Raw genomic sequence first — 20,270 nt, 5'->3', positions numbered from 1 at the left:
AATAGTATGTCAAAAACTGTCTATACTTTGAAATAGTTGAGAGGGGGAAAAAAAAGCTTTTGCCTTGTTCCCCTACACCTTTGAAATGGTTTACAGAAAAAAACAGCTTTTACCATGTCACCCCTATACTGATATAATCACTCTTTGAAACAGAAACTGATGATTTTGTACTATACAACTCCACTTTTAATATCATAGAATTAACTGGTCTAACTTAACAATATTTAAGTAGAATATAAACTTCCTGAGGGCAGGGAAGATCTCATTGTTGTATTTGTAATCTCAAAGCCTATCTAGCATAGTGATTAGAAGAGAATTGGTATTTAATAAATATTGGTCAGTTACTGATGGACTGAAATTGGTAACAAATAAATCAAATCATCCAGAATTTAAAACTATTCAGTACAAACAAATGAGAGACAATAAATCACTGTTCTGTAAGAGACATCTTGAAATAAAGTGTTCCTCCTCCAATAAGATTTCAAATTGAAAATCTGTGAAGACTTGTTTCCAAGAATCTCAAAAGGACTTTACAAATGTTCTCTTAAATGTCCTCATAATATCATAGAGAGGGAAACCAAGTGGTAGAAATCACCCACACTTCTTCACAGATTCAGAGAAAATCTATTCATTCAAGAAACAAATTTGTAGTTAGCATCACTTTTTCTGGAGCAAAAGTAAATAAAGCCTGACAGCATTTAACACACTCATGGCCATCTTCCACAGATGGATTTCAGATAGCTAATCCCATCACTATAATTATTCAATCGTCCAGTCCAGCACTGTAGACAAAGCAGGAACCCACAGAACTAAATTCTGATGAAAATGATTCCAAAAAGAGATCTCCTTGGCTAAGTAGAAATGACGGATTTATACCAGCTTACAGGAAATTTGTCTTGCTCTGGCGGTAGAATATACTCTCACCTCTTTTCCCTTTATATTCACAAACAAGGTCCTAACTGAGTTTTGATGACAGTGAAGAACCTTTTGCTACCTTCACAATTCTTCTTACACCTTATTCCCCTCCATGAACTCAACAATTCAGTGACAGGTTACCCTGCTGTTCCTAGCACAAGACAATATTATCAATTCCCCACTCCCAGTTCCACAGATGATTTCTCTAGATATTTTATTCCTCATTTCTCAATTTCCTCCCTCTTCATCTCCTCCTGGCTTGCCTGGCTTCCTTCAACTCTCAGCTAAAATATTCCACAAGAAGCCTTTCCCAGTTCTCCTTAATCTTATTACCTTCCCTCTGAAATTACTTCCAATTTATTCTCAATATATCTTGTTTGAATATCACTGTTTGCATACATTGTCTCTTGCTCTAGACTGTGGGCTCTTTGAGGGCAAAAACTGTTTTTGCCTTTATATGCCTAGTTCTTATCACAGTATCTTTCATATTTGTTATTCAGTCATATTTGACTCTTCACAACCCCAATTGGGGTTTTTTTGGCAAAGATACTGGAGTGGTTTGCCATTTCTCTCTCCAACCTATTTTACAGATAAGGAAACTGAGGCCCATGGTCACATGGCTAATAAGTATCTGTGGACATATTTGAACACAGAAAAGATGGATCTTCCTAACCCCAAGTCAGGTACTCTATCTACCTAACTGCTTTGTCTGTCACATAGTAAGGACTTCCTAAATGCTTATTTATTTGACTTGCCTATTGACAATTTACTTCTCCTTATAGGCTTTGTTTCTTCCTGTAGAATACAAAGTCCCTTAGGTATCAAGTGATACTCGTACAACTTAGTGGAATTGTTTGTCAGCTCTGGAAGAGGGGAAGGAAAGAACATGAATCATGGAAACATGGGAAAATATTTAAAAACTTAAAAAATAGAGAGGGGGAGAAAGAATACAAAGCCCCTTGAGGGCAAAAATTGCTTTCCTTTTGTCAGTGAATCCCTAGCACCCTGAAGAGTTAGTTCCTAGAATATATTAGGCACTTAATAAATATTTATTGGTCAATGAGGGCTTTCTGACCCCAACTCCAGTGTTCCTACTACCATACTTAAAGGGGATTTCAGGAATTTGTCTTAAGTTCTCCAGGAGGGTATGTCAACAGCTTTGCACTGGTACCGAGGCATTTTGATTATATTCGGGGATTATTCTCTATATCCTTCCCCTTTTCTTGCTTTTAAATAGGGTATCTATTCCAATAAGAAATAAAAAAGAAACCTTACACCAGTATCAATCATAAACATACAGACCTAAAGGAGCAAGAAAGAGGTAAGTAACAAGGATATCACTAGTGCTGAGTTATTGCTGTAGGCAAAGCTTTGAATGATTTAATTAGCCTGACTATTTTTATACAGGTAGATCATGGCCTAGAGTCCTTCCCTTTATATCTCCCACCTTCCTCCTTCCCTCCCTCCCTATATGTATGTCTCCCTAAGTGGTGGTGGTTTTTGCATATCAAATGAACTGATTCTGCCACAAGTCTGTATGTAAATGAAGATGAGTTGAAATGAGATTTGCTTGGGGTTAAGCTACTTTTCTAAAGCTGTGGTCCACCAGGTTGAAATAGACCACACTGCAATTTTAATTATTCAGGAACCAATCAGTCTGTCTTCCACAACTGGAAATAGTGGGTACCAGAAGCCACAGCCTTCCTCCCACACCAAATTCAGTATTTGGGAATGCAGTCAGAAAGGCACGGGAAGAAAACATTCTGCTCTCAGCTCACACTTCCATTCTCTATTCAGGGTATTTATTTCTCTTGGCTTGAAATTCACAGCTGATAAGATGAATATATTCGAAAGCTATAACCTGCAATATAGACTATTCTTGTCACTAGGAAAAAGAATTCATCTTTAAATGCTGCTTTTTCTTCTCCCCTTCTTTCTTCCTCTCTCCTTTCTCTAGATTTTCTTTCTCTTTTTTCTTCTATTTCTCTCTTTCCCGCTACTCCTTCTTCCATCTCTTTTGTAAATCTGAGTTATTATCATTAGGGGAAAAATATTTCTAACCTTTAGGTTCCCAGACTAGAGCAACATGGGGAAATTTCAATTAGCGAAACTTCATTCTGACAACCCCTGAGGAAGGTGCCATCAATTCACTGAATATGTGTATATTGGAAAAGTCCAGAGTAGGGCCTTTCTGCATTTATTTTTGTTTCTAAATGTCAAGGAACCTAACCAAAGAAACGACAAGTAAATAACTCCACAGGAACAAAATTCCCAATTCTAAAGACTCCATTCCTCAATGAGATTTGCTACACCTCTGTCATCCTGTCATTTCCACAGTTTGGTTTCCAAGAAATGTACTGCCTCCTCTATAATTCAGTAGATTTTGTCCTTAAAAAGATGTTACCCAGCAAATTCTGCTCATAAGCCATAGAATGTGTCATAAACTGCAGGCCCTGTGAAAAGAGAAGAATGTATACAATAGAATGTGTGAAGAGATTCATTAAAAGATTTGCCAAACTTGAAAAAGTTGGGCTACAAAATGACTTCGAATATTCTAATTGTATTCACATACAAAATAATAATATATCCTATATCAATAGAATAGAAACACGGATATTTACCAAACAAGTGTGCTGTTGGGAAAAATTAGGGCACACTGCACACACACACACAGTTGTCAAACCAAATTCTCTCATCAATTCCATAGATTTGCTTATTATTTAATGTTACTGAGACAAATTACTTTTTTGCTTTCTGAATTTCCTGACTCTTGCCTTATATGTATCACTATGCCAATGCCCTATCAGAGCATTTTAACGTAACATATTTATTATTATACAATTACATTATATGATAAATATATCATATAATACAATAATTGTGCAATATAATTATAACAATTATATTGATTATGTTATAGTTATATATTCTATCATATGATTATAATATACTAATTATATATTGTATCATATAATTGTTTTTATTCATATTAATGTTTCAATTAATAAATATTTAGTGGTTGTATGATGTGGGTTCTAGTCTTGTCTCTGACACATATTAACCTTGGGCGATTCACTTTACCTGTGAGCAAGTCACTCAGCTATTTGCCTCAGTTTCTTCACCTATAAAATGAGAATAATAATAGCACCTACTTACCAGGTTTGTTGTGAGGATCAAATGAGATAATATTTTTAAAGGCTTAGTACAGTGCAAATGTTATATCATTACCATCATCAGGAGAAAGAGGAAGAAGAAGAGGAAAGAGGAAAGACCAGTTGAAGTTGAAAAACTTTGCATCTGCTCAGGCATATAACTCTCATTTTTTGAGTCTAGAACAAGTAATACAAAATGGAATTAAGGCCAGCAACACACAACGTATCTTCAAATGCTATTCAAGGTGAGACAGAGACCAAGGACCATGGAATAGCTCATTTCGTGCAGCTGTCAATAAACTCTGGTAATCTCTTTTAAAAAAAAACAAAACTTTTCTTGCTTAGTAGGTGATACTCTCAAATTGTTTCTTTGCTTTTGAAGGATTCCAGATATAGACAGCACCCACTAAATTTCAGCCCTCTCAGACAAAGAGCTAGTTATCTTACCCTGGTTAGAGCTCTGGTTTTGTTACCTTTATTAACTTGGACTGAGTCACTTCAATTCCTTTAGTACTTGGTTTCTTTGCCTATCAAATGTGTACTAAAGGATCTCTAAAGTCCTTTCCAGCTCTAAACCCTAAATTATTGGTTTATTCTAAAAAGCTAAAAAATAAAAAAATAGAACATACCTCTTTTATTTATTGTTTCAAAAAATTAATTCATGGCATGACCCTTACTGAACAAATAATGTATGCCTATTCTATATTTTAGTATTGACAGAATATTCTTGGTGAAAGAGAGAAAATTATTTTATTCTGCAATAAAGGAAATTGATGGCACCAGTGGCTCTTTAATAGAAAGTACCTTCTAAAATGATTCATTACTTTTTCTAAATTTTGGTTTAAATTAATTGAAGAATATTTTCTTGGAAATTTCTCCATTTCCAGCTGTGTGCAGAGAGCAAACTCTGTGTGAGCTCTCACCCCTGGTTTCAGATGCATAATTTATACAGTGACTCCTGATTCCCTGGTAGAACGTAAGGCTAAAAGGGAGTTCTATATGATTATGAAGCATCAACTGACCTGCTGAACTTCATGCAATTTACCATAATCTAAAATGAGTTGTAAATTTCTTCTCCATCTCTTGCAGTTTTAAAGGATTTTGTTTAGTTCAGTCTTATACAGTTGGAATGATCTGTTGATTTTTTTTCTTTTAATCTTAAACAGAACTATTCTTTTTAAAAGCTATCCAAGTTGTAGCTCCCCTGATAACAAGCTATCTTGAAAATGGCAGTCAGCATTTTCTGTCCCTTGAAATTAAAACCACTCCTGTGACTCTCTCTGTCAAAAGGTTAAAAAAAAAGCCTTCTGATGTACAACAGAGAAATTTCTTAATAGAATGTGTCATCTCAATATGGGCAAAGGAAAACTAGAAACCATCAGTCTAAGGAAGATGCCTGGGCTATATATTCCTCTCCTGGATGGACTCCAGACTTTATAGGGGTCAGTGGTCTTCGCCCACTAGAATGGAAGCTCCTTGAGGGCAAAGGCTGTTGTTCTTTCTGAACATATTTTGTTCCCAGAGTTTAATACATTGCCTGGCTTAATATGTTAATAAATAATTAATCCATTAATAAATATCTTTTGATTGACAAAATGCCCAATTAAGCTAACTGTCCTGCCCTAAGTGCCAATGTTTGCCACCACCCCCTTCAGAGAAAAGGCACTGCTTTGGAGGAAAAAAAAAACAATTAGCCAGTTCCTGATGTTGAAAGAATCTGATTGGTTGGTAAAATGGGAGCAAGGTTGGCAGATAGAGGGTAACTAGAGTGAGAATAACCTTATCCTACCAACCAGCTACTCTCAGTAGGAAGTTCATATTAGTAGTCACTTGACACAAATTGGAGACAGAAAAGCCATGGCTGTCATTCCTCGCTCACCAGGGGTTATTATTTTCCTCCTGGAAATGTAATTAAACTTTGCTTTCAATAGCTAAATCCCTAGTTTTTAACTTTATAAAATGAGAAGTCAATCACATGAAACAGAAGGCAAGAAAAGCAAAATCTGAGAGAAAAAAAGCAAGGAAGATACCAGATGTATCCTAATTTTTTTCCCTTCTGCCTCGTTTATTTTTTTTAATGTAGAATGATACACAGATCAAAGGATTTCAGTGGGTCTCAAGAGACTAGTGTCTACTCTATCACACTCTATGACCCCAAGCACATCAATTCTCTTCTCTCATCTATCAAAGCAAAATAAACTTGCTACTGGTGTCTAGCACTGAAGTGAGGTGCAAAGGCTTTCATCTTTTTCAAAATCATCTTGGATCTCGTGCTCATCTGATTAACTTACAGCACATGGAGTGCATCAAGATCCTCCCTACACATAAGTAAAATGACTGACTCCCTCAATCATTTAATCTTAAAGGCATTACTAGGAAGAACCCTCTGTCTCCCAAAAATATCATTTCATTTCTTCTCTGGGAAATTCCATAGAAGCCTTCATCTTTGTTGTTCAGTCACTTCAGTTATATCTAATTTTTAGTGAGCCCATTTAAGGTTTTCATGGCAAAGACACTAAAATAGTTTGCCATTTCCTGGTCCAGCTCATTTTACAGATAAGGAAACTGAGGCAAGCAGTATTAAGTGACTTGCCCAGGGTCACACTGCCAGTAAGTGTCTGAGGCCAGATTTGAAACTCAGGAAGATGAGTCTTCCTGACTCTAAGCCAGGAACTCTATCAACTCCACCAATGCTGCCCTTCCTTTATTTTTAGTCTTTGAATAAAGGCTGGTTGGGACATGTATTAGATGAGTAAAGCTCATAGTGTGATGTCAAATGGTGGAAGGCATTGAATGATGGGCTAAAAATTCTAATCTTTAATCAGGTAACAGAGAGAAATAGCATGTAATTTCTCTGAAACTATTCAAAATATATATATATTCTTTTAATTCTTGGGCTATTTGATTGTGCCTAACATTCTTTTCCTGGGTTATTGTCATAAAGAACATAGGATCATAACTAGAGAGGGAAGAGATCTCAGTAGCATCTGGTCCAATCTATTCATGAATAATAAATCCACTCTATAATATACTGGACAAATGGCCCCTGAGTCAGAAAGCCCTGGCTCAAAGCCTCTCCTCCTCTTTATCTGCATCCTTCTAATGAGGGGCAACCTCCAATCTGTAGCAGCAGCTCATTCCGCTTTTCAAAAGCTCTAGATGTTTGAAACTTCTCCCTTTTCCCTTACATGAATCTTCAATCTACTTCTCTTCAACTTCCTCTCAATGTTTCTAGTTATGCCCTATGGGGACCAAGCAGAAAGTCTGTATTTCAGTGATTACTATTAAAATGCAAACCAACTGGTAAAATTAAGATTTATAACAGAAATGTCACTGTGGAGTGGTATGATATTTTAAATAATAAGTCACATTTCTTTCCTTTGGGGAAAAATCTAAGGCCATCTTAGCATAGTATAATAGAATTGTATGCCTGGAAGAGACATGAGATAATCTAGTTCAACCCTCTTGTGTTACAGGTGAGGAAAATGAGATGCAGAAAGCTAAGCCAACTGCCCCTTCTTGACTTAACTTCCCTATGATGCTACGTAAGATGGAACTGAATGCCCAAAAAAACACATTGCTTGGCACAGAGTAATTGCTTTTTCTTCATTCATTCAACAGTTATCCACCATCTGTACTTGTGAATGAGTTCTACCTTGAGACTATGAAGACTCTAAGCACGTGATGAAGATGTATTGAGATGTCTTTGACAGGCTAAAAAAGGTGCAGAACTAAGATACCATTGCCACGGAAGACAAAACTCATCTATTCACTATTTTGCCTATGGAGAGGATTCATATAGAACATCTCAGATCATTTTTTTTAACCCTTACTTTCCATTTTTTTTTTAGCCCTCACGTTCCAATTTAGCATAGATACTGTAAGGGTTAAAAATTAAAGGGTAATTATTACTCAATTCAGAATTACTTTTTATGGTAGTTTAGTTATAAAAGGAAAGTGAAAATAAGAAAAAAAAGAAGAAAGTAAGAAAAGAGAGATAATAGATAATTACTCTGGCCTGGTCTGAACAAGGTAGGGCTTCAGAGGCCCCAGCAAAGGGGGCCCAGTGGTAAATTAAACAAGGGTTTTAGCCATGAGGCCTCCTCCAAGAGGAGGGGCCTCTCGGGAGGCTAGTACCTCCAGAAAAGGAGTCAGCCTTTTTCACTCACCCACGTAGTAGTCCTAAGGGAAAATCCAAAAGCAGTCCTAGGTCCCAAGTCTGAACTCTGCCAAGGTCAAGTTCCAAGGTGAAAAAGCTGGTCACAGGAAGTTAGTACCACTTTTAAAGACCCTTCCTTTAGTCACTTCCTGTGCCTTCCTTCCACTTTATGTGGACTAATTGCAGCTATAGCTTTGCTTAGGACTGCCCCAGGGGAAGTCAGTTGATTCTGATTTGTCACTCACTATAGCAGACATAGGTCACAAATCTCCGCATACTTAAGGATAACTGGAGTGTATATGCTTTTGGTGATTAAATCTAAAAATGGGCAGGGAGAATTAATCCCATCTTCACAATACTGAGTATTGGTTCCAAGGCAGAAGAATAGTAAGGGCAAGGCAACTGGGGTTAAGTGACTCGCTGAGGGTCACACAGCAAGGAAATGTCCGATTTGAATCCAGATTTGAAGCCAGGACCTCCCATCTCCCATCTCCAGGCATGGCTCTCTCTCTACCTAGCTGCCCCTTTCTTTTCATTAACATTTGTACCTAATTGAATTGCTATTCTCTTAACTACATAATGTCATCTAATAGTACTACTCAAAAAAAACAAAGGTTAAGCCTGCAAAGAAGGAGGAACAAGCATTTATTAAGCACCTATGATATGCCACAAACTGTGGTAAGTGTTTTACAGATATTCTTTCACAGAGATCAAGTCATCCATATCTGTGGACAGAGTAGAAATATATTTAAATCTTTATTATGCACACAGTACAACTCAAAAATTATTTATTGTGTATCCATCAGGTATTCAGAACAGCTCAGTACAAGCTCTGGCAGCTAACTTCCAAGCTTACTACCCTGGAATCCTTGGTGTGTGATAAATGGGTGCCATCATTTTTCAGTGAGATCATTAGCATTGGAGGAGCAAAGAATTTTTTTGTAAGTCTTCCCGAGAGAGAAGACATAATGGGGACACTATAGAATAACTCATCTAAGTGTAACACTTTAGATGAAGGCTGGACCTGGGTATGAGGAGCCTCCAGGAAAGAAAATGCCCTCTGAATGTATGGGTCAACACTTTTAACACTGAGAGCCAGGAAACATAGCCATTACTTGTAAGAGACAGGCCTTGACTCCAGATCTTTCTGGCTCCTGGCTCAGCTGTCTATCCACTAAGCCATACCATCTCTATAGAAGATACAAGATGCATTATGTTACAAAAGACAAATGCCAAATAATTAATCCACTTAAACTGCAATGTGTCTGTTATAAGCTTTTTGTGGGCAAGAGTCACCATTTAAAAAAAATACATCCTTGGATCTGTTCCAATGCCTACTACCAAGCATTAATACATCATCAGGGTTGAATAAATGCTTTTTTGGCTGGGTGGGTGCATATACATGTCATTTACTCTGCTAGAATATAATTGAGTTTTTTGAATTTGAGGATTATTTCTTTTTTTCTTTCTTTCTTCCAAATTCTTGCCCTCTCTCTTAGAATCAATAATAAATTTCATTTCCAAGACAGAAGAGTAGTAAGGGCTAGGCAATTGGGGTTAAGTGATTTGCCCAGGGTCACCCAGCTATGAAGTATCTGAGGCTACATTTGAACATAGCATTTCCCATGTCATTGAGTCACCTACCTGTCTTTTTTCTCTTCTCTTCCCTTCCCTTCTTTTCACTTCTCTTCTTCCTCTGTCTCTGTTTGTCTCTCCCTCTCCCCCTCTTCCTTCCCCTACCACCCTTTCCCTCCCCAACTCTCTCCCTCTCTCCCTCTCCCCATCTCTCTCTATCTGTGTCTCTCTCTGTCTCTCTCTCTCTGTGTGTGTCTCTGTGTCTCTGTGTCTCTCTCTCTCTCTCTGTCTCTCTCTCTCTCTTTCTCTGTCTTTCTCTCAACTGGGGCAGTGACTTGCACACAGAAGGCACTTAATAATTTTTTATTAAGTGATTAATGGATAAAAATAAAGGGTTTAAATTAAACAGAGTTTCTTGGCTAAATGGAGTATAGGGCTCTCAAATGATCAGAGACCATTTGCTCAAAACTTTTAGAAAATAGTAGGTAGTTATCTGACTGGCTATTTAGAAGCAACCTTGACAGAAAATAAAAGGTTAAATAACCTCTTTGATCTCTATCAGTTCATACTATATTACTTTAGCTAACATTTACAACCTTCTTTCTGGGGAAAAAAAATAAAGTACCTATGTAATACCAAGCTACCAAGAATCATTTTTCCAGGTGTTGGATCTCGTTTCTGAGGCAACCAAGATACAAGTATTAAGAGCCATAACCTAATATCCTGGGTCACAAAACCCCTAGAAAGAAAAGAACAAATAAAAGTGGCCATGATGGAGCAGAGGAGACTGAAACTTCTATACATATTCTGGGGTTGGAGACTCTAGGAAACCACCAAAGGAGGCAGCCAGGAAAGGAATCAGGACAAGCCAGGAAAAACTATTTGAAATGCAGGAAAGCCTGCCTCAGCCATTAAGCCATCAAAACATTGTTAATCCCAAGTGGGTAAGACATGGGGTGCAGAGGACAGTTTATCCCATCTGAGTATAGTCACCTCAATGGTGCATAGCAGAAGAAGAAGCGGTAGTCCACAGGGAATGTGGCCCACTACCTCTCTCCAACCAGTCAATAAGCATTACTTATGTACTTACTATGTGCTGGTACTATATTAAACACTGGCTAACCAAAAAAAGGCAAAAGCAGTCCCAATCCTCAAGGAGTTCACATTTTATAAGGGAAGACAATATACAAACATATAAGATACATAGTCAAAATTTCAGAAGGAATATATACTTTTTTAAATGATTGTTAAAAAATTGTTTATACATGTAATTGATGAAAAATAAAATATTATTAATAAATGAATACAGTGATCCTCTAAGAATACTTCTATCTACTTTCTATGTATCTATTTATATATACACATTATCTCCTCACTAAGAATGTAAATTTTATGAGGTCAAGGACTTTTTGCTTTTTTTTCTTTGTATTGCTACTAGACTTAGCATGGTGCCTGATATATAATGAGATCTTAATAAATGCTTATTTGGTTAGCCAATTAAAGTTCTTCAGAACACAAGAGCTAACAAAAGTACTTAACAAGAATTTGCTAATTGTTCTTCCCCACTTTAATAGTTAATTGGTTGACCTCAGAAACTTCCTAGCTTGGGGATGCTGGGCAAAAGTCACTTAACCCTAACTGCCTAACTCTTACCTTTCTTCTGTCTACTGATACTTAGAATTGATACTAAGACAGAAGGTAAGGATTTGTTTTTAGTTCTTAAATGGTGTAGTGGGTAGGGTATTGAACCTAGAGTTCAGGGAAAAGTTCTGAGTTCAAATCCTGCTTATGACTTTTACCAGTGTAAAAGGAAATTATTTGTTCTCTCTGAGTTTATACTTGTGAAAGAGAATCCTTTATTCAATTTTTCTTTTTTGAGTTAACACTAACTTAAGTACCCCTACTTAGATTGTGAAGACAGGATTAAGGCTCCTTTGTCTACTTTTGAACTGAATCAACAAAAGATCGAATACCCTACTTAGTACTAGGTAAGAAGTTAGCAAGGTATTTAGAGAACTCACAAGTCACTTACTTGGAGAGCTCCACCCTTTTAACTCAGTCCCAAACTTGTGAATCCTATGATCAAAATTTACACCTTCAGAAACTCAAATCAGCCAGCAATCTGTGAACCCTTCTGATGAGTATTCACCCCTCCAGAAGGTGAGAACTGGTTCCCACAAACACTGCCCTCTGGGCAGTGCTAGACAATTTGGAAACTGATTGGTCCCTGTGAAGAGGGGCAGGGACAAGAAATCATCATAAAAAGCCATAAATCCTTCCGCTTGAATCAGTCTTGTGGAGATAGTCTCCTGACTGGAGAGAATCTTCAAGGGAGCTTAGCTGTACACTGTGGCTTAGATCATGGGCTTGGAACTTAGATTCAACTTGAACTATGACTCCTAGACTACTGAATGGGGTGAGTGAAAGGCTGACTCCTTTCCTAGTTTCTGGAGAGACTAGCTTCCATCTTGGAGGAGGCTGCGTGATTACTCACTACCTGCTTTCCTGGTTGAGAGCTAACTAATCTCTGCCTGGATTAAGATAGGATAGATAACTTTTCTATCCCCTTCACATTTCTCTACTTTATTGTTTCCTCTCTATTTTGTAAATACATTTCTGACTTGAGATATAATAAATATTGGCGACCACATAATTTCATAAAATTATTATCCAACTATTAATTTTCACCTTTATACCAATTATGGGACCCTAACTTCTGAATGCTTCAATTTTCTTATCTATAAAGTAGAGGTAAAAATAGCAACTATAACACAGGGTTGTTGTAAGGATAAAATAAGACAATATTTGTAAAGCACTTTGTAAAACCTTAAAGTAATACATAAATATTATCTATTTATTATTGTTGTTATAATTGTTATTTCTCTAACTCTGAAATACACAAATTTTTCAAAGGTCATTTACATGTCAATTTCATCCTTAAATACCAATATCAAAATTGCCAAGAGTATATGCCTCATAATAAAAAAAAATTCTGATCATGCACTTTAAAAGTCAAGGTTTCCTTCAAAAGGGTAGGAAATCATCTGGCCTCAGACACTTCCTAGTTGTGTGACCCTGGCCAAGTCACTTAACCCCCATTTCCTAGTCCTTTCCACTCTTCTGCCTTACAACCAATACACAGTATTGAATCTAAGATAAGGGCTCAAAATTAATAAAGAAAACATAAACATAAATAAATAAATAAAGGTTAAGGAATCAGAATCAGTCCTTGAATACTAAGGAATGTTCTCAGAAAATTTATCTGCCTAAAAGAACTCTTTCAGAGAATTAATTTGTTGTCTACTAATATAAAAAACATAGACCATATATATCATAGCAGCATCAGGATTTTCTAATTAGCATGCCGGGTCTGTGCATTTGAGTATCTTGGCTGTTCTTCCACTTTACTTAAAACCAGGGGAAAGATGCCACCCCAGCAGATAAATGCTCTAGCAACTGCTCAGCACACAGTGGAGAGGGATCATCTAGCCACCACCTTCCCACCTCCCCTGCACATGCCAGCGATCAGAGGTTAGCTATCCTAGTGTGTCTGCTCGCTTTCAGTCCTAAATTTTTAATGGCATGTTTTTTCCTTAATGGAGCCCAGGCACATTTGATCAGGCACTGGGATCATTTAGTAATGCAGTCAAAGTTATCATACTGTCATTTCACATCAACTTTGTAATTAGATAATTCATCACTTTATTAATTCAAAAGCTTGCTTTCTTTACTACTTTGTAGCAGACTGTAGCTGTGAAATCAAACTAACATCATCAGCAACAAGCCTCTAAAGTCTTGTCCCATCTGAACCTGAAACCCTGCAGGGGACAAAAGGATGCACTCTATGACCTTTCAGAAAAATGACAAAAGGTGATATTCTTCTAACAAATGAGACCACTGACCACATTGAAGGAATGGTACAACCAAAACAAAACCGCAGGCTCCAATTTAATAGAGAATGGATGAAGCAAAATAAAAAGGTCAAAAATAAATATGATTCATAATCAGTTTTGCTTTTGCTAGATGCTGGGGTGCATGTCTCATAAGAAGAGAAGGGATCCTTAGAGTCGGTTTAATTTGGTCATTTTTCTTCCCTGTTGATTTATGCTTTCATAAACACAAGAGGTCGGGGCAAGTCTCCAAGAAGGTGATTTATTAACAACCTATGCCTATTGCTTTAGATGCATTTAAGATGTGTTAACAGAAGTCAACCAGTCAGTGTGTAATTCTGATTTAACATAACATTTAAAAATCAATATTGCTAAAAATAAGCCTTTTTTTAAAGACCTATTTCCAAAAACTCATGTTGCTACCCAATTTCTAAGTCAAATTCCTTTTCCAATTGGAGGGAGAAAAGAGTAAGCAAGCAAGTGTTAATTTTGACATGTTCTTTATTACTTTTCCACCTCCATCAAAATTATATATTTTTGACTAAGAAACTGTGACTGAAAAATGGAATATATATACCATCTACTGAAGATGTCTTTGTTCAATTTCAAATTTCTACATCCACAGGATGAACTGTGAAATCAATTTCAACAAATACCCCAAGAAGTAAATTTCAAAACAGTAACTTCCAGAAGTTAAACATAGGTGAAAAGTTACATACATACATACATACATACATACATACATACATAGCATTAAAATAGCTCTCTACCAGGGTAGTTATTATTTAGTTTTTGAAGGGACTCTAAAGGGGGGGGGGCGTTGAATTTTTAAACAGATGTTAAATTTCAAATAAAAACTTGCATGGAAGGAAGCACAAGACTATCAGGTTGTGTGGTATTATGCAGAATTTTGAAAATACTAAATATCTATAGTTCTTATTGCTGCTGCTTCTAATTTCAGTGTTTATTTTGGATTATTATATACTACAAATCATTTAACTATATAATGACTGAAAAGTTAACATATTTTTAATCAGTTTAATCAATAAATTTTTACCAAATGAAGCTAACACTCCAAGAAAACAGTCCCATATAGCCCCATGGAAAAAAGACCCTGAAAAATAACAAAAATATCTGACTTATTGCATCTATCACACATTAAATAAATTCATAACTGAATCTAAGGGCATTAAGTCTGTGGTATTAACAACTATTTCTAAATAATGATTAACTCACAGTATATGAGATTAAATGCAAAAGTTTCAGTGTATATGGGTCTCAGCTAAATAATATAAACCCCATTTTGCATTTTGTGAAAGAGCAAGTTCTCTCTCATATGCACTCATAAGAAGCACTTCATTAATCAATGGGTTCCCTAGAATATTACTTTTTTATTTCCAAACTAGTCTGTAATCTCCAGTCATTTCACAGAACTTATTGGAAATTAGGACAATGGTAAATGACTTCTGTTCACTAGAGGTTTGAACCAAGTTCTATCTCCTATCATTTACTACATCAATACTGCTTTTCACAAGCCCTCCTCCCCAAAGAGATCAAAGAAAAAGAAAAAGGATCCACAGTACAAAAACACTTATAGCAACTCGTTTTGTAGTACAAACAAACTAAAAGATATAGGATTGGTTGATTGCTCGCTCCTAGGAGAGCGGCAATGGACCAAAGGTAAACAAGACATATATTTTTGGACATGGACAATGCAGAAATGTTTTTCTTGACTATGCATGTTTGTTTCTTTTTTGGTTTTGTTTTCCATTGGAGAGGGGGAGAAGGTAGAAGGGAAGAAAATAAATTCCTGTTAATTGAAAAAAATAAAACACAATTTTAGGAACTCTTGACATCTAAAGGGATAGTCAATGCTTTGTTCAGCTAGATATGGGTACCCTTTGAAACTACTCAGCAGTTTGGCATCTGGGTATGTATCCAGAAATAGCAAATATTATTATTGGAAGAAAGAAAGGTGGGGAGGGAGGGAGGGAGGGAGGGAGGGAAGGAAGGAAGGAAGGAAGGAAGGAAGGAAGGAAGGAAGGAAGGAAGGAAGGAAGGAAGGAAGGAAGGAAGGAAGGAAGGAAGGAAGGAAGGAAGGAAGGAAGGAAGGAAGGAAGGAAGGAAGGAAGGAAGGAAGGAAGGAAGGAAGGAAGGAAGGAAGGAAGGAAGGAAGGAAGGAAGGAAGGAAGGAAGGAAGGAAGGAAGGAAGGAAGGAAGGAAGGAAGGAAGGAAGACCTGTCAAACTGAGTAATTTTGAAGAGCATCCATACCTAGCAGGACATGGCACTATTTCTTGAGATGCCAAGAGTTTCTAACAATAATAGTCAATAGTATTTATATACCACTTGTAAGTTTATAAAACACTTTATATATGCTATCATATTTGAATTTTACAATAGTCCAGTGAAATATGTACTACATACTACCCAGGTTTTCCTAACACCAAGTACAGTATCCTGTAGATATAATAGGAAATACTTTATCCACTAAGATATATTACATATGAAGCTTTTTTATAGAGAGAGAGATTCTCTAAGCCTATGAATGTATCTATTTTTCTAACTACAATATTCTGACCAATATTACATATATATCAAACCATACATATACCAAAGGCCTAGAAGACCAAAAAAAAAACCCCAAAATGGCAACAAATTAGTGCAAAGGCAAGACTTCTCAAAAGCTATTTAAAAGTGATTGGAAAGGAGGGGGAAGGGGGAGAAAGGAACGAGAATTGCCATAGCATCTACTATGTGCCAGGCACTATGCTAACACTTTACAAAGATTATCTCATTTGATTACTGGACAGGGAAACTTCAAAATGCTCCTACAACAATGATTATAAATAGTTTGCTGACAAATAGGAAGACAGTAAGGATTCAGTTAGTCTATCCTGTATTTTATAGGCTGATACATATATATATTTACATATACGTATGTATGTATACATGGCATGGCTCAGAAGTGTTAGTGTAGTTTTAACATTTAGTAACTTCAGAATTATCAATTCTACACACTTGAATGGTTATTTAATATTCTGAAAATTCAAAATAACCAGGATCTTGTGCTAAACATCCTCTAGTCAATTTTCAGACACTGTAAAAATTTAACCATCTGCTGCTCAATAACTAAAAAGACTGCATTTACAATCCTTTTACAATTCAAAGAATGAGAAGAAAAAGATCAGGTGCCTAAGAGGGTCAAACTCCTGGAGGTCCTCCTCTACTGATTCACCGGTCGGCAAAAGTGTCATCTAGAAACTATTGCATACATAATGCATAATGACAAAGTTCCTTGTATAATAAAAATGTATTTCCTGGGTAATATCTCTATCAAGTGGCCATCCAGCCTTCCTTGCAGGAATAAAAAAAAAAATATCCTGCCTCCTGAGGCAGCTCGTTCTACTTCAGAAGAGTTCTAATTGTTTGGAAACTATTTATCAAGCCCAAATCCATCTTATTTCCCTAGCAGATTCTCAAATCACTGTTATTTACAGAAAAAATCATCACAAATCTGATTGGACATCCTCTAGTGAAACCACCAAAGGATATTTCCCTGCTTTCTTCTATGATGATGATGAGATGGTTTTCAAACACACTAAAGCTAGTGGTTCAGTCAGAGAGACAGAGTTTTCTTTCATGTCAACTAAGGATATTTCTTTTGGGAGCAAATGACTAGAAATTATAGGGTGGCAGTTTTTAGCTTATCTAAGGTTGAACTTTCCAATAACTGGAACTGTCCAGCAATGGAACAGACAGACCAGCTGGTGAAGTAATGAATTCCCTATACCATTGGATAGTACAGTTTTATCATCTCAGGAGTTGTCATTTTCTTTTGATTGCTTAGTTTACTCTGGACATATTATTTGAAGATATTGCTTCTTTAATAGCCCAAAAAAGTTCATGCTAGGTACATGGTATTACTGGCCATAATCCTCAGAAAGAATAAGGAACAAAAAGCAGAAGTGCCAAATATTCTTAGGGATGGCATCAGCCAACAATCATTCTTAAAATTTCCAGATAAGCCTCAAATTACAAAGTAAACAGGTGTTACTGCTTAGACAACACAATGCCAAATTTGTCTTCCAAAAGGGCTAATTCCATTTTGAAAAGACAACAAAAGTCATAGTTTTCCCACTGTCCACATTTATGCCCTTGGAGAAAAGGTAGACATAAGAACACAGCACAATTTCCTTTCTGGTAGCTGTACATCTTAGAAAACATACTCGTAAAGAAGCAAATAGAAGCTGATTTCCTCCTTAAATGTGTGATTTTATACTTTACATAAATATGTGCAATCCAAAAAAACCAAGCATTTAATCTTCTGCTTTAATTACCTGAACCATCCAAAAGGATTTTTCTAATCTATAATTTTTCCACCTCAAAAGCTTCATTATATTTTCACGTTATTTTTTTAAAGTACCTTTTATTGCATCTGCTTATGCCAATTTAATCAGTAATGATTTTAAAAGAAATTCTTTACATCAGGACAGGGGGGTCTTCAGCAAAACAACTCTCCCGGAATTAAACAAATGAAATGCTTAGTTGGACCCTATTGGTGAGAAATAAGGGAATGCTCTGCTCTCATTGGAGAGGAGTTGGCGCAGGCCACCTAAGGGATCATTTAGCACAGTCAACCTAATAGCAAGAACACTGATATTCAGGGAAAAAAAAGATAATTGCCCCTTTTCCCACTATGTAGCCATTGAATGGAGGCTGGGCAGAAATAAAGCACCCAGTGCCACTGAACTTTCCAATGAGGTTTCTAGGTATAAGGGTCCAGAGACTGTTCATTTTGGCTGATATTAAATATATCACTTACTTTTGCGAAGGACTCAAAAATGTCAAAGGCTGGTGGCAGCTGAGAGGCATCCTGGATCTCCTCTTTCAGGTAAAGCTGCAATGTCACAGCAAGATGCCCGAGGCCCTTTTTCTTTTCTTCACTTAGATTCTTAATGTCTGGAGAAAAGATGGGAAATGGACCAATCATGAGCGGAAGCTACGGTGAATAATTTTCAGAATCTAAATGGCAGCTGTGCAGGCAGACATTTTCTGCCCCAGATTTTATACTGACAGAGGGCAAATGTGTCTCACTTTGTTTCCTAATAGCTATAAATCATCATAAATGGTTTACTCAATTTAAGTCTACCAGATTTCACCAACAATATGGTGATCAAAAGCCCACAGGCATGGAAAAAAAAGAAATGGATGTACAGGTGCAAAAATGTAAGAAATTAAATCTAAAATTAGACAAGCTATTTGTTTTCATACAATCATAAGAATTGCCCAATTAGTCTGATCTGCTCATTGTCATTATAGTTCAGTCATTTCAGGAGTGTCCAACTCTCCATAATTTCATTTGGGATTTTCTTCGCAAAGATACTGGAGTGGTTGCCATTTCCTTCTCTAGTTCATTTTACAGATGAGAAAACTGAGGCATACAGAGCTAAGGGATTTACCCAGGATCACACAGCTAGTAAATGTCTAAGGCAGGATCCTGCATTCTACCCACTGCACCCCCTTTAATATAGAGATCATAATCAAAGATCTGGAGCTACAAGGAACCTTAGAGACTATTGAATCTTCTATGATTTCATTATATAATTGAAAAATATGCTCCTTCATTCCAAAAACAAAATTTAAAAGAATACAACTGAAAATTACCCAGTGAAGAATGTATCTAAAGTATCTAAATGATGTATTGTGGTATTATACACTATTATAAAGAAGTATCTAAAAAGCCTGCTACAGAACCACAAGGAAATATCTTATAAGCTTATAGTTTAAAGGAATCTTCTAATTTGCTTCAGTCTTAGAATAAGGTTGTCTTTACCCTTGCCAATGCTGATCCCTACTCTCTCTCTCTCTCTCTCTCTCTCTCTCTCTCTCTCTCTCTCTCTCTCTCTCTCTCTCTCTCTCTCTCTCTATCTCTCTTTTAGGGAGTCTGATGATCTCAACTTCCTTCCTTATTTTCAACTTCTTTTTTATCTCCTGGATCCTTCCCTATTGCCTACAAATATGCACAGATCTTCTCCATCCTTAAAAAAGTCTTTACCTGCCTGGAGATGGGAAGTCCTAGGTTCAAATCTGGCCTCAGACACTTCCCAGCTGTGTGACCCTGGGCAAGTCACTTGACCCCCATTGCCTAGCCCTTACCACTCTTCTGCCTTGGAGCCAATACACAGTATTGACTCCAAGACAGAAGGTAAGGGTTTTAAAAAAAAAATTCTTTACCTGAATATACAATCTAGTGAAGCTATTGTCCTGGGAATGGACTGCCTCAAATGATGATGAGCTTCTCACTCCCTGGAGGTTTATAGAAGAGATTGAACAACTACCTGTTGGGTATGTTATACTGGAGATTCCTTTTATAAATTTAATTAGATAGCCCACAAAGGTTTCTATGTACTTCAGATTTTTGTATGTAGTAATATCTAGATCTCTCCTCACTTTCATGACTAAACTCCTAGAGAAAGCTATTTCTACTCATTGCACCCAGTTTCTCACCTCTCCACTTCTCTAATCCCTACAGTATGACTTCTGATACCCTATTTAAACTGTTTTCTCCAAGTTCTCT

The 20,270-nt window shown here is 36.6% G+C and overlaps 1 protein-coding gene across 1 annotated transcript in view; it reads right to left on the bottom strand.

Moving 5' to 3' along the window:
* The window catches only part of SMYD3 (SET and MYND domain containing 3), a 1,068,189-nt gene that overhangs the window by 830,544 nt on the left and 217,375 nt on the right, over window positions 1-20,270 (bottom strand). The window contains exon 5 of the mRNA XM_056816053.1: window positions 18,516-18,652. Coding sequence (XP_056672031.1) covers window positions 18,516-18,652 — 137 coding nt within the window. The remainder of the gene's footprint in view (window positions 1-18,515; window positions 18,653-20,270) is intronic.

This window comes from Monodelphis domestica, chromosome 2 (assembly GCF_027887165.1).
Source record: "Monodelphis domestica isolate mMonDom1 chromosome 2, mMonDom1.pri, whole genome shotgun sequence".
In the NCBI taxonomy this organism is placed as follows: domain Eukaryota; kingdom Metazoa; phylum Chordata; class Mammalia; order Didelphimorphia; family Didelphidae; genus Monodelphis; species Monodelphis domestica.
The sequence above is the reverse complement of the archived record's forward strand: the minus strand, read 5'-3'. Positions and strand labels throughout refer to the sequence as shown.